The 15,087-nt window shown below is 35.7% G+C and overlaps 1 protein-coding gene and 1 long non-coding RNA gene across 3 annotated transcripts; both read right to left on the bottom strand.

The window, feature by feature from the left end:
* Positions 1-682: 682 nt before the first annotated feature.
* LOC111896753 (glucose-1-phosphate adenylyltransferase large subunit 3, chloroplastic/amyloplastic) lies at positions 683-7,465 on the bottom strand. 2 transcript variants are annotated; one of them, XM_023892744.2, is made up of 15 exons: positions 7,175-7,464; positions 6,967-7,080; positions 6,711-6,878; positions 5,801-5,893; positions 5,158-5,241; positions 5,015-5,070; positions 4,431-4,524; positions 3,954-4,066; positions 3,404-3,476; positions 3,077-3,157; positions 2,341-2,427; positions 1,891-1,995; positions 1,495-1,601; positions 1,106-1,166; positions 683-1,020 (listed from the first exon to the last, which is right to left on the bottom strand). In XM_023892744.2, the coding sequence occupies exons 1-15, from the start codon at positions 7,367-7,369 to the stop codon at positions 919-921; spliced, it is 1,533 nt and encodes a 510-aa protein (XP_023748512.1). In that variant the 5' UTR covers positions 7,370-7,464; the 3' UTR covers positions 683-918. The 2 variants fall into 2 exon arrangements, 1 of the variants encoding a protein (XP_023748512.1); XR_008225020.1 differs by having other exon boundaries at positions 854-1,020; positions 1,442-1,601; positions 7,175-7,465.
* A 405-nt stretch (positions 7,466-7,870) lies between these two features.
* On the bottom strand, positions 7,871-14,799 carry LOC128127142 (uncharacterized). Its single transcript, XR_008225207.1, has 4 exons — positions 14,638-14,799; positions 14,367-14,435; positions 13,565-13,630; positions 7,871-10,848 (listed from the first exon to the last, which is right to left on the bottom strand). It is a non-coding gene; the product is annotated as an uncharacterized LOC128127142 (long non-coding RNA).
* Between the last annotated feature and the right edge of the window lie 288 nt (positions 14,800-15,087).

Consider the following 15,087-nt stretch of genomic DNA (forward strand, 5'->3'; position numbering starts at 1 on the left):
CTTTCCATAAAAATCAATATAAAATTATGTATTTATGTTCTTGTTAGCTTTTGAGAAATGAATTGAATGAGATAATGCATATATTTTTCTTGAGGATATTAAAAGTATTTAAATTGGTTCCTTCCCAGTCCACTATCTACATCAAGCTGGAAGAACAGGTAGAAAACCATCTTCAGAAACTAAATGCGTTGTTACCTCAAATATTAAACATCACAGGAGCGCTTTGTTTTACAAATATATGCAAATGACTGTCAAAAGCTGTTTCTATAACTGTAAGTATTGATGTTATGCCTTTTAATATAATTTAATTTCAGTATCATTATTGTTCTCTTGATTTTCTCCATATTTCTTATTTATTTTCGCAGTGCATGTCTTCCTGGTATACAAGAAACCGGGTTAAATCGAATCCATCATCAAATGGAACAAAAGAGCATGATATATGAGGCATCATTAGCTTCGTCAACTTCACAAGCTTAACTTTTTGGAAAAATTACCTATTTGCCCATAGTAATCATTTAAAGTATTGATGTCATTCATTGTTGTCCACTAAGTTCTCCAACTTTTGGTAGGGTTATTTTTATATATTTTAATAGTAATCAATCACTTCCATTGAACTATTTCCCAAATTGAAACCTTCTATTTTTTGGTTTAGAGAGATTGCTGGTGAAGCAAACCATCATCATCTTTACAAGTTTATTTATATTTATCTTTAAACCTTGCATACACATAAACACATGTTTCATCTCATATGCTTACATGTCAACTATTTTATAAAGTCGAAAATTGCAGTCTATTCACATTTACAGAAGCTTGGCAGTGATACCAGCCTGTTGATCCTTTCTCTGCATAGAAATTTTCATCTTTCAACATTCTCCATTTTCATCCTTAAACGAGAGAATAAACAAAAAACAAAAGGAATTATATAACTAATCCATCCTTAATTGTTGAATTCTTTAATAGGATTGTAATGCCTGATCGAATGTAAAACCCTTCTGAAGATCTGTCAGCCTCCTGTATTCCCTATAATTCCAAAAATACAAATTTTTAGTAATCCGCACCCTTTCATTTTCTATTAGACAATTACCATATGATCCAATGAGCTAACCTCTGAATTTGCAATGACTACATTCTTTCCAATTCTGGCATTTTTGTCAATGATGCAGCCTCTGCAAATTAACATCATTAAGAAGTCATTATCAAGAAAAGTATTTCAACAAGATTTACCTATTGACTTAAGTGACATTTGTTACACATGATAGGAACACTAAACATGCTTTCTAGGGCTATTTTGATGATGAAGATAAGGAGGGTATTCACGTCTTTTACACACACAAGAGACTAAGAGTGAGTCCTTATCCCGCCTTTTTAGGTGGAAGAAAATTTTTCAATATGTGTCCCATTGATATCAGTCCCAGTAAAATACAATACAACATGTTCTAGCCTGTATCTCATAAAAAATCGGGTGTAATTGACCAAATTTTTAAGAATTTGTACGTAATCTTTGTATTTTCTCCTATTCCAACAGGAACTCGGCCTTCAGCCAACAATGATGTAATTTCAGCATCTGTCTCGTAGTAGTCAGCACCAAGCATCACAGTGTCCTGCATTCATTTATGCATACAAGCAATGTTTTTAGTCTTTTTCATGAAGATAAAATTATAGATTAATGGATTAGTTTAAAAAAAAAAAAAAGGATAAAATACTGTCCCAGGGCACCCCAACAAACATCTCAAAACGGATTAGTTTAGATTGAAGGAAGATAAGAAGTTATATTGGTCTAAAGACTATTAAAATGTAATGCTAGAAAGTTAGCAGATAAGAGCATGTCCCTCATACAAGTGCAAATATGGGTAGGAGTTGAAAAATAACAGTTTAAATGCAATGACACACCTTTAAGTGAACATTAGAATTGATTCTGGATCGAATTCCAACAACGCTATGCTCAATGAAGCTATCGGTTAAGAAACTACCATGTGATATGATTGAGTCAACGATCTGCATTAAATGTGAAAGAAGAGGGTCAGAATATCCACTAGACTTCGTTGCAAAAGGCTGAAATTGTTCTTGGTATTCATTGGACTTATATAGAAAACGTTTATAACAATTGAAACAAAAAAGAAAAAGTAAATATAAACTCCATTGGTCTATTTTAACACTTAAACTTTAGGAAGTCTAATCTTCTGGCTAGATACAAACTATTCTTGTGTATAAACTTGGAGCAACAAAAAATTGATTGTTTGAATTCCTAGTCTAACAATTTTGTCATTTTCACGAAGTTTGTCTATCAAATCATACCACATATTTAAAGCATACGAATCTTGAATATTATCTGCTACTGACCTTGCAATTGTCAACATTTGATGGTGGCAGATTTCTCCTAGATGTATACATTGGCTTTGTTGCATCATAAAAGCTAAACCGTGATGGCTGCAATGCAAAATTAAATGTAAAAAATAGCTTAATATAAACCCAAATAGGGCTAAATGGCATGAAATAGTAATGTACTTTCACTTATAGCAAAATGAACAGAATGCCAATTTGTAACTGGTCATAAGTCATAACTTCTTCATTAGAACATGAAATTTTTCTCTTTTTTCCTTGTTACTTTATTTGTGTGTTAATTATTGTAGTATCTCCTGCTCCCATTGCTAGTTCTTTTCTTATTGAGGCATTGCGTTTTGAAATTTTCTACTCTATTTTAGGATTTGCACTTTTATAGTTTTTTTAATAGAAAACTATACTTCAAAAGATCTACCCATTTATAGCATTGAAAATTGTTTTGTATTTGGAATATAGAATGGCATTTCTCTAATAGTGTAAAATTTTCAAAGTAAAATGATGTATTAGGAAGAAATGAATGTAGGATTTTGGATGCTATGATAAACAAACCAATGGAAGTATGTTGCTATTCCTTGCATTTAACCCTTGAAAATATGAAATTGTTTTTAGTAATAGTAACAGGATCATTGGATCATATTGTGATTTATTATGAATTTTTGACTCTACAGCTTCCTTTGAGACTTACTTGATGAATAAAATGGCATGAACGTTAATAGAAATAGAGAAAACAACTTACATGTTCTGTAAGGGCAAGATTCGCTTCAAAGAAGGATTTAATTGTACCAATGTCCTCCCAGTAATCATTAAACAAATATGCCTGCAAATGAAATTTTGCACCTTCAGAAAAACTCTTCATATGCTGATATACATACATACATGTTTGTATACGTACATAACACATATACTGTAAAAAAAAATTGTATGTATATTGAGTATAGTAGAAGGTTGTACCTATGTGATGTAGTAGAACATAAGCTACTAAACCTTATTTATATTTAATTGCAAAAAGGGAAAGTTTGAGCATAGCAATGTGGTTTATTCATTCACAAGAGGTTCAACAAACCTTTATGTAATATTCTGAGGCTGAAGCAGGGATAATCTCTGATCCAAAGTCATTTGCTGTTGGAAACCGCCATCTGTAAAATACATATAGTAGTTAAATCATGACAGGATAATCAGTCACCATGAAGAGGTATGATGAGATGGACTTTGACCCTTGTACTTTCGTCATGCCTTTTTCTCTCATACTATTTTTTCCTTAAATTCTACAAAAGCTATACAATCAAGTTTTTATTTTAAATAACTTAGATCTTTGCTACACAATTTGAATATACGTTGTATATTTTACCGTTAAATCATGTGAATTTGTAAATATCTTCTCCGTTATGTCATCGGAGTCCTTTAAGCCCCGTTTTTTATACAAGACAAAACAGGTGGTCCCCACATGTATTGGACTGGGACTGATGTTAATGGGACTATAGTTGCAATATTTGTCCCACCGAAAAGGTGGGACACGTCTTGCTATTTATTTATTTCCTATACAAATGAGGTGAATGCGGATCTTCATCATCAAAATAGCCCTAGAAAGATATGTATAAATTGATGTCATGTACCTCAAAAGATTCAGAAGGATCTCTTTCTTGAAAATATATACTCCCATGGAAGCAATGTATGGTTTCTTTTCAGACTCTTCTTTAGAAAGTCCAAGAACTGTTGTGTCTACTGCCTGGAGAACAAATTTCATATTAATGGTTGTGTATCATATGGATTTATCTAACACTTTTCCAAACTAGATCCAATTTACCACAAGGTTAAATGCTAGAAATTGCTTCTTACTTTTATTGATTTGTTTGTTAGAGAATCCTACTTTCATTTCCTCCTACTACAACAATTTACTTTGATAAAATACCCAATGTAACTGTTCCATCCAAATACATAACAATTTTGACTTATTTGAAGAATTTTCGAAGTACAACGTCTTAAGAAGAAAAAAAAAGGAAGTACAATGCTGCAAAGAAAGAAATGAATGTAGGATGCTATAAATTAATAAAAGAAATTGTGTTGCTATTTATTGTGTTTAGAGCACTTACCATGGCTTTCAACTCTTTCCCTTTAGGCTTTTCACTGAAAGACATGACTCTTCCTTTTCCGTCAATCTTCATCAATCCAAAATCTGATGCACGGCTGAAAAAGAATACAAAAATGAAAGCCATGTTCATAGTATAGATAAAAACATGAATATTTTCTTCATCATCAAAGTCGATTTATTCTTTGATTGTGGATTTTGTGAGTATAAATAGATGGGTTAAACGCAAGAGAACACAACGTACTATTATTTATTTGTGTAATTTATCATCCTACTTTGATTTCTGTGCATTATAACATTATAACTTTATTGTTTCCTTGTTTTTCTATTACAACATTGTTCCTTTTTTTCTTATTAAAGTATTTCACTTTAAAAAATATACCCAATTATTTTTTCTCTATTTTTCAAATTATTATACTTTGAATAATCTATCGCGTTATAGCAGTGAAAATTACTTTGTATTTAGATGACATTGCTATAATGAGTAGATTTATCAAAGCAACAATGCTCTAAATAGGAAAAGAAATTGATGTATGATGTTGCAATAAACAAATACAATAGTAAGTTGCTATTTGTAGTTAATATAACCTGTCATCCATGGGCAGACATGAAAGTGTAATATCTGCACCACTTTGCCGATGGTTCTGCATGAGATATCGTTTGTTACATTTAATATAATTATGGTTTCGTTTCCAAGAGCAACAAATTTGTGAATGGTTTTAAGATTTCACCTGAACAAAATCCATATAATCCATTCGGTACAAGTGATCTCCAGATAGAATGAGAACATCCTCAATGTCCTTGCTTCTTGCATCCTACAGTTACGCAGATTTAGATATTAAGGAGAATTGATGAAAATAGAAGCTTGGTTTCTTCTAGATACCAATATAGACCATGTACTTTATTTTTTATCCATAATAGCAACGCACTTGTATTGTTTTTTTTTTGTAATAGCAACATACTTATATTTCTTTACTGATAAGAGAAATATATAAAGTGAAACTCTTAAATTACTTACAAGTTTCATTTACGAAGTTGCTATTATCGATAAAGAAATGTAAGCGCATTGTTGTTATGGGTAGTACCTATAAGTACGTTGCTATTATTAGTATAGAAATGTAATACCTTGCTATAATGGGTTAGTAACCGTTGCTCTTAGGTGTATAGAAACATAAGTTTAAATGTTGCTATTATCGGCAAAAAAATGTAATTATGTTGTTATTATTGGTAAAAAAGTTTGTGGGTTGCTATAATGAGTAAAATATGTAAGTACATTTCCATTACGGATAAGGATGTGCAAGTAAATCGTCTATATCAGTTAAAAAAACAAAAAAAAAAACATTTTATTTGACATAAATATTAAGTCGTGGGTACCTCAAAGAGCCAGTGAAACTGGCGAACAGCATCTGCAGTACCCTGGAACCACCTCTTACCTTCCTCACCAGGAGTTTGTGTTGCAGATAGTGCCTAAAATCATGTAATTACTATTATGGGATATTGGGATCATATGAGAGTCATACGAACTATATTGTAGGATAGAGCAAAATGACTAATTTCAATAAGACAAAATTGGACTGAGATTGTGATAATTGTCAAAGGAATAAGACAACATACAACCTAGCATGTTAAAAAAAATGGAACTCGGGTTCACTCTAAATGTCTCGTATGCTAAATGATTTGAACAGCCAACAACTATTTTATTTTTATGGGATCATATGTGAGCCATACTGGTCGTTTGTTATGCAAGACAGGACAACACAAACCGAATCATACTATATTTTGCATGCATTGGACTCAAATTGTGACTCATGATAAATGGTAAAAATTGCAATACTTTTCCAACAAAAATGTTGAACTAGATGAGACGAGACTCACTCTATATCTCTCAACTAAAGATGCTCATCATCGAAAAATAGCCCAATATTAATGTTACAGGATCCTATGGGAGCCATATTTATTGCTTGTTACATACTGCATTTGGTGTGCATGGGATTAAGACTGAGACAAATGTCAAAGAGTCAAATATTGCAATCTTTTTTTCCCACGCAAACATGTGGAACAATGTGAGACAAAGACTATCTTTTGATCTTCTAGTGCAAAAGAATTACATTTGATTGTCCCACACAATGTGGGGCATGGACTCGCCATTGATCTCTCATTTGTGAAAAAGACGTAAATGCTCTCATTATGATCATATTAAATAACCCCTTGTCCAGACCTATCCCGTCCTCATATCTCATGTGACAAACGGGGCCTACAAAAACCATAATGTGATCAATCATACCTCAACAAACCCATCTCCAAATGTAACACCAAAATTATAAGCCCGTGCTAAATGCCTATTCAGTGACGCTGAATTATATTGCGTCAAAATGTAGACTTTATTGATCCCACTATTGATGCAGTTGCTCATAGGCACATCAATCAGCCTATACGCTCCACCAATCGGCACCTACATCCACCATACATTAATCCACCACATTTACCTAAAACATTTCAATTTCAACAAAATTTTATAAAATAAATAAATAAAAACATACTGCAGGCTTTGCACGGCGTTTTGTCAGAGGGAAAAGACGAGTACCAGCTCCACCACCTAGAATCACCGCCACAACCGTTCTTGGGTCTCTTTTCTCCATCTCTAAGTCCCTCAACTGCATAAATTGTACACCGAGTCAAGATTCCGAGTGGGATCAGACTTTGACTTTGACTTTTTTAAGAGAAAAAAGTCAAAAGAAAAAAACTCACCTTTGCCTCACCTGTGGGAATGGCGGTGAGGGTCATTTGTATGCTTGATTTCACATTGTTTTTCGTTTGAACCCTTTGACTAAAACTTAGCTTCTTCCCCATTAAGTCGCCATTGACAGGTCTCCAGTCCCTAGGAGCCAATCCAGAGCTGCCATGTAGCTGCCGGACTCCGGTGGCGGAGAGTGATACTACCATTTTTTCTGTAAGTTTTTAGTCTTGAGTTGATGGAAATGTCGTATTGTTTACATGGGGTAGGGTGTGGGTGGGAGGAGGGGTGGGGGTGTTGCATTGCATGGTATGTGTGGTTAGCTATGTTATCCATAAAAATCTGTATTCACGGACCACAAGTATTTTTCTCTTTTGAAAATTTGTGTGATTCAGCCATCCTTATCTTATATATATATTCACATAAAATTTATAAAATATTATGTAATTTAATACCGACGAATATTCCTGTACGGATTAATTGTGTTTCTATGTTTCTTTTGTTTTGGTTAATTAGTTTATTCATGATTTGCATAATGTAATCTAAGTTGAATATTTATAAATAATTAAATATGTATAACCTTGATAAATTAGTGCTTATTAATCAATAATTCGGTTATGTTATACTTTTGCTTGTTAATCAATAATTCGGTTATGTTATATTTACATAGTAAATTAATAATTTGTTTTGTTTATAAGTCTTTTCTTTTTGTTGAAAAATTACATTATGTTAATGAAAACAAGAAATTTCCTTTTACATAACTTAAGGCGAAGATATTTGTATCTTTTTGAGATTTATGTTTGTTATGTTATAAATAATATTATATTTTGAAAAAGAAAATATTATTTCTTAACGGCATTGGAAAATTACAAATAATTTAAACATGTTAGAACTCCAAAATGTTTATAAAAGGTTCACCATAGTCCATAGATGGAGCAGTTAAATATCAAAGACAAACTAAACAGTCAATGTCTAACTAGTAACTATAGGTTGTTGACCAAACTTTTGGGCATTTACCAAAATGACCATTATATGCGAAATAGATCCATTTTAGAGTTAGAAATATATATAAATTTTATTCCACTTTCATTTGTCCCTACCACTTCAAAAAAAAATTATCTCTCGAACCCAAGTTCCAAAATGCTTAGGGGGTGTTTGACAAAAAAAAAACTTATTGTTTATTAGCTTATAATTTATTAGCTTATTAGTTTATAAGTTAATAAGTGTAGGGTAACTTATGAAAAAATGACTTATTAGAGGTTCCCACCGGAATAAGTTATTTTTCATCTAAACATTTTTTTAACTTATAGTGGTGTGGAACCTAATAAGTTGTTTTAAGAAGCTTAGTTAAACACTCCCTTAATATCAACGGTTGTTTCATAAAATGGAACCCTTTCATGTGCATATATTGAATGTACATCGCCTTAGGTAAGTTTTTGAGTTTTTGTAAGGGTTTTGTCGAATTTTGTAAATATGCTACGGATTTTCGGAGCCTGAAAATGCTACTTTGCTTGTTATACTTCACTGGATCAAAAATAACATTTTCTAGAAATGTAGAATTTCTAAAATCCATTTCAGAAAGTTTTTCCTTTTTCGGAAATGATCATATATTTTTAATTTGAGTTTTCATGTTATGTTGACATAAGCAGTGGCAGAGCTGCCCTTTGGGTAGTGGGGTGTATGGCACCACTTGGAGTGGCAACACCTATTAAATATGTATAATTTTTTTTGCATCTATTGATATGAAATAAGTAATTGCCCCACTTCACAAAAGATTGGCACCTCTTGAATCAGCGGATAACAAAGTATCCCTCTTCTTAAGCCTACCCTAGCTGTTGGTATGCACAACTTCACCTAGAAAAGAAGTCGGAGACAACCAACCACTTGCCGGAATATGCTCTGAGTCGCTTGCAAACTACTCTAGTCGTCAGAAACTGCTTGCGGTCGCCTGAAACTGCCGAAAACTACTACAGTACTTGGTAACCACCGGAAACGGCTCAAAGTTGTTCGAAAACGATCCACTAGCGGACCCCAGTTGACTGAAAGTCTGGATCCGCCATTGGACATAAGCCTGTAATAGTCAAACAAGGAATTTACATAAAACAATTTATCGTCACATGCAACTAGAGGTGCACAAAACCCAAATTTGGTCTGATCCGATCCGGTTTCGCTTACGTCATCGTCGATCCGGTTTGCCTTTATTTCAATCCGGATTAACCAGCTTCCCAATCGATGATATAAATCGGTTTGACCCGGATTTTTTTGGGGTTTTAATGGATTTTGGTCAGTTTTCAAACCGGTTTTTGGAAAATATGGTTGACGATCCGGTATTAAATCCAATTTGGAAAGTAGGATTAGGATCCGATTTTAAATCTGATCCGATCCGGTTTTGACTCGATCCGGTTTTGGATTGGATCCGATTTCGAATAGTGAAATCAGTTTTTGTGTGCATCTCTACATGCAACCTAGAGATCTATGGTTTTTCTCATAATAGCAACATATTTTGAAAAACTAATCTAACCTATGTAATATCAAAAATCACAAGATTATTGTTATATACCTTTTGCAATCATTAAATATAACAATCTACTTTCTTCAAACCTTCCTTGGAAAACAAGCACCAAAAGTATGGCTATCTCTAATAGCTCACACTTAAGACCCTAGAAACCTTAGAATGAAGAGGAAAGAGATTTAGGCCCCTTTGGATGTGGGTAATATAGATTAGGTGATCCGAGATTTCGGTTGGTGCTTTGGAGCCCAACGGTATAACCATAGAGTGATAGTTCGAGCCTTTTATGAATTTTGGATTTGAGTTCGGTAAGTTTTAAGTCAAAGGAGAGTTGATAGGGTTGTAGAGCTTCTAAACACCTTTGCGTGGATATAAAGATCGTCGAAATCGGAGTTGAAACGAAGAAGTTATGATCGTTTGAAGTTAGGGCGGTTTTGGGTTGAGTTGTATACGTTGGGCGTACTAGGGCATTCCTAGTACGTTGGGTGTACGCGATTAGTTCCCAACCCCTATTTTCGTGGTTTGAGCCTTATTTAAGCTCCTTAACTCCCCCAAACTAATTCCATACTTAGCCTCCACCTCTCCAATACCCTCTCTTGTAACCCTAACCCTAGATTGAGCCTTGTGAGAAAAAGAAGGTGTTTTTAAGTGCTTTGGAGTGTTCTTGGTGCACCTTGGAGAAGAAGGAACTCATTGAAGAAGTGTTGGTTGCATTAGAGCTTGTAGATCCAGACTTTGCTCACATTGATCTTTCTTCTAGAGTTATAAAGTTTAAATCTTTAAATTTTGTGACCTTGTTATGGATAAATTTGGAAACTTTATCCATCTAAACATCATTTTGATTTAGATATGAAGGTTGGAGACTTGTACTTAATGGATTAAGTTGAAAAAGATGTACTTGTGGGTCCCTTTGAGGCTTAAAACATTTGCAGCTCCTTAGTTTGAGACTGGATTCACACGGGTGTTCCTCCAATTCGCTCAAACCAAAGCTATGATACAAACTTGTAACGTCTCAAAAATCACAACAATTTTGAACTTTTCAAAACAACCCATAATCATAAAATTTTTACAAAATCATTGTTTCCAAAGTGTTTATCAGAGTATCCCAAAATCATAAGGCCATAAAATATGAGGATGTGTACGGTCACGTCTTCGCCTTCCCGCGATCATCAGAAGTACCTGAAATAATAAACTAAAACTGTGAGTCAAAGCTTAATGACTTCCCCCAAAGTATCACCACATAAACATAACAAACAACAGCATGCATAAATGAGCCTTCATCCTGATTGGACCGCCTTGCAGGGACTACAGCCTATCTGGACCGCTCTTCGAGCCTTCAGCATGACTGGACCGCCTCGTAGGGCATACAGCCTATCCAGACCGCTCTCCGGGACTTCGGCCTGACTGGACCGCCTCGCAGAGCCTACAGTTTATCCGAACCACCCTAGGTATCTTGGCCTTCAGCACAAGTAGGACCACCTCAACCCAACCAAACATAACATGTCGACATATACATAACAGATAAACATATATCCAGTCAACAAACAAACAGGCAGATCTACAAATCTGTAACAGCCTGAAATCCAGGTATTCTTCTTTTTGGCCCTTCATCTTTTTTATGTTGCCATTTAGGGTTTGCATGTTAGGCGAGTACGCTGGGCGTACAAGGAGTATGTTGCGCGTACTTGCGCGCCTCATTTGGACGCGTTCACCCTCAGGTACGCTGGGCGTACCCAAGGTACGCGGGGCGTAACCGGTCCAGACCTAAAAACCCTAATTCATTCAGAGGCCTATAAAAGGAATGTGTGGCTCGACTTCTCAGCCACCATCCCTTAGAAAGAAACCCTAAAGAGAGTGTGCATCCGTTCTTAGGCCATATGTGAGTATTCTAAGCTTGGTGGAGCCCTTTTCAAGGTAGCAAAGGAAAGGAGGAGCTCATTGGGAAGGCTAGAAGTGGTATTCAAGTGTAGATCTGAGCTTTGCAAAGGTTGAAGCTTCATTATAAGGTAAAAAGTTCGGATCTTGTCCTATAGTTCTTGTGATATGCTTCAAGTACCATTTTCTAGGGTTTTAGTCCCAAAGGTGGAGACTTTTTGAGCAAATGGTCTCCATAAGCTTAGATCCTTCATATTTCTGGTCTATTTGAGTTATAGACTCATAAAAATGTAATCTTGGTCGTGAATATTGTACCATGCATGAGATCTAGGTCCTTGAGTTGGAATAGAATGATGTTATGAAGTGTGGGAGCCTTTACAGCCATGCCAAGGCTTAAAGGTCTCGACTTTATGGGTATAGACGCATAAACAGAGCCGGATCTAGAAGTTGGAGTAATGGCTTAATCGATTAAGACTAGAAATGATGTATGCTAAAGTCTGATGATTACGCTGGGCGTAACTCACAGTACGCGCAGCATACTGGGTGGAGACCCCGATCCATGGGTTGTCGATGTATGCCCCGCGTACATCAAGAAGTACGCCCCGCGTACTCACAGCGTTGACTTTTGTTGACTTTTAGGGTTTTGGTCAACATGGAGACTTTGGGTCAGGGAAGGGTAAAATGGTCTTTTACCCTCTGAGGGATGATGATAAGGGGTGAAGTTTTAGTTGTGGAAGTCTTTGTTTATTAAATGATATTTTTATGATTAGGCGAGGTAGAGTCGTCGCCGGGATTTGGAGATAGCGAGTACGTGAGATCTTAGACTTTCCACGAGGTGAGTCTTCTCACTATACTGTACCCGGAAGGGTTTTATTGTGTGACCGGAAGGTCGGATATGTTACGAGTTGTATGCATTATATGTGATAAGTTAATCGTTTATATACGCCATGTATGATATGCTTGATATGGGCCGGAAGGCATTATACTATGGGCCGGAAGGCATATATGTTGTGGGCCGGAAGGCATTGTGATGTGTATCATAAGGTAGGACCGGAAGGTTTACCGAGCCGAGACGGAAGTCCTCTGAGACACATGGGCCGGAAGGTCAGGGCCTGGAAGGGCGTATGTGCGTCAGTAGTCTTTTGGGGAACTCACTAAGCATTTATGCTTACCGTTGTTGTGTTATGTGTTTCAGGTACTAGCGAGGACCGTGGGAAGGCGTCGGCGTGATCGTACACATTGTCTAGAAAACTATTTCATGATCATTGGGATGTGCTTTGTTATGAAACATTGTTTACGTTTGAATTTGGAATATTAAACGATGGTTTTTGATGTTTGCAAAAATGAAAATTTTGTTTTAAATTTACGTTGTTACAAGTTTGTATTAGAGCCTTGGTTTGAGGGATTCGGATACACCTTCGGGCGTAACTGAACTCAAACCGGGGATTTGAGAAAAATTTTAATTAATAAAAATAATAAAAATTTGATAAGAGATTTCGAAACAACCGAAGGAGAAGCAGTGTGTACGGTTAGCCAGCGCCCGAACGGTAAATCCCCAAAATACCCTTACAATATGTGTTATGAGATATGTTATGATATGATATGCATGCTAGAGTAGACTAGGTATTCATATTAGGACTAGAGTGGCCTGATTTGTGATGCCTTAGTCTAGGGAAACCTGCTGCTATGAGATGCGTTGAGAGCGAGTAGGTAACCAATGCATAGCAAGAATAGAGTACTCATGAGTCGGGGTTCGAGGAGGAGGACTTGGGGTGAATGCTGATGCGGTGTAGTCGGTAGTATTTGTGACATCCCCAAAATCACGGCCAGAAAAGACCGATTTTGTTTATGCTTTATGAAAATCAGAGTACTTCGTTTTATAAAAAGGTTGCGGAATGTGTTCCCAGAAAAACATGGTAAATACGTTATTAAAATATTTTCGAGGAAACGTATTTATTTCATTTTAAAACGTTTGGGATGTCATCGTTAATACCGAAACATAAGCATAAACAGAACTTACAATGATTTACACTAGTGATCTACATCTCTTTAAATCTCTCAGTGTAATGTCACTTCACTTCGTCACCTGTGATATACATAAACTGAGTGGGTCAGGTTGGGAAACCTGGTGAGTACATAGGGTTTTCAACCCACAATAATATAATTGTTATGTTTAATCATCAAACAATTAACCCCATTACCCATCCCCGTTATCTTCTTTACTCTTAAGGATTTAACCTAAGAGTCGTCTATCCTGCATTCGTTTATTCCGAAGTCCCTTACTTCCAGGGTTATAGGACTGGCACTAAATCCATAGCTGCCAATGTTCGTTCATAAAGCACTAATTCCATAGCTGCTATAGTCTATTCATCGGGTACTAAATCCATAGCTACCAGTCTTTATCTAATAGGTACTAAGTCCATAGCTACCAATGTTCAACAGGTACTAAATCCTTAGCTACCAGCGTCTAACTAATAGGTACTAATTCCATAGCTACCAATTCCCAACAGGTACTAAATCCATAGCTACCAACGTCTAAAAGGTATTAAGTCCATAACTACCGGTGTTTGTCCCATAGGCACTAAGTCTATAGCTGCCAATGTATACTCACGTCATCTTCTATCTCTCATCATTCATCTACCCATCTCATACCCAACATTTTCGTATATATAAAATACATATACAGTTTAAGTCCTTTAAAACATGTATAAAACGTTCAACCAGCATAGACAACAAGTATTCAGATAATGTGCACACATAGCACGTAGTTTATATAAAATACTTCATATCTATGTGTAAGATGAAAGGGACTATGCACTCACTTGAAAGGTGGTGAGTCGGCACTCGGACAGCACTTCGTTACTCTTAAAACAATTATCCCTTGACGAAACCTAGTATCATTACCACTAGAGTTTAGTCTAACGCTTGACGAGACTAATTTAATAGTCTAGCTATTATTACTATTATATAAGCGTTAAATAACACTCAATATAACTCATAATAATAGCCTAAATAATTATTTTAAGGTTCTAACAATGTTACTATAATTAAATAAAATCTATATTAAATATACTATAGGCGTAGCTCACTTACAGCGGGTTTTTATTAAAAACCGGGCTTCGCTGGAGCAGCGTTTCCGAGCCGAAAGCTTTTCTTCTCGGAGCCGTCGGGCGCTCCGGGGCTTTCTTCTCGTGATAGGGAGGTTCCCTAGACTTGGGAGGGGTTTAGGGAGGTTAGAGAGAAGTTAGAGAGAGAAAGAAAGGCTTATGGTGTGAAGAAAATATGAGGAGTTCACCCTTGTATTTATAGGAAGTGTATAGTAAAGTAGTCTCCAAGCTTCGTCCGTAACTTTTGCATACGAGCTCCGTTTTTGTCTGTCTTTTTACTGTTGAGTTCCTATTAATGAGATCTTCAACTTTCATTTAGACCTCGTTGGCTAATTCTCATTCTATCTCGGATTTACAAAACTGTATCAAATTCGCCGCGCTCGAAAAGTAGGGACTAAGCTTCGTCCATAACTTTTGCATACGAGCTCCATTTTTG

This window comes from Lactuca sativa, chromosome 7, assembly GCF_002870075.4.
Source record: "Lactuca sativa cultivar Salinas chromosome 7, Lsat_Salinas_v11, whole genome shotgun sequence".
Lineage (NCBI taxonomy): Eukaryota > Viridiplantae > Streptophyta > Magnoliopsida > Asterales > Asteraceae > Lactuca > Lactuca sativa.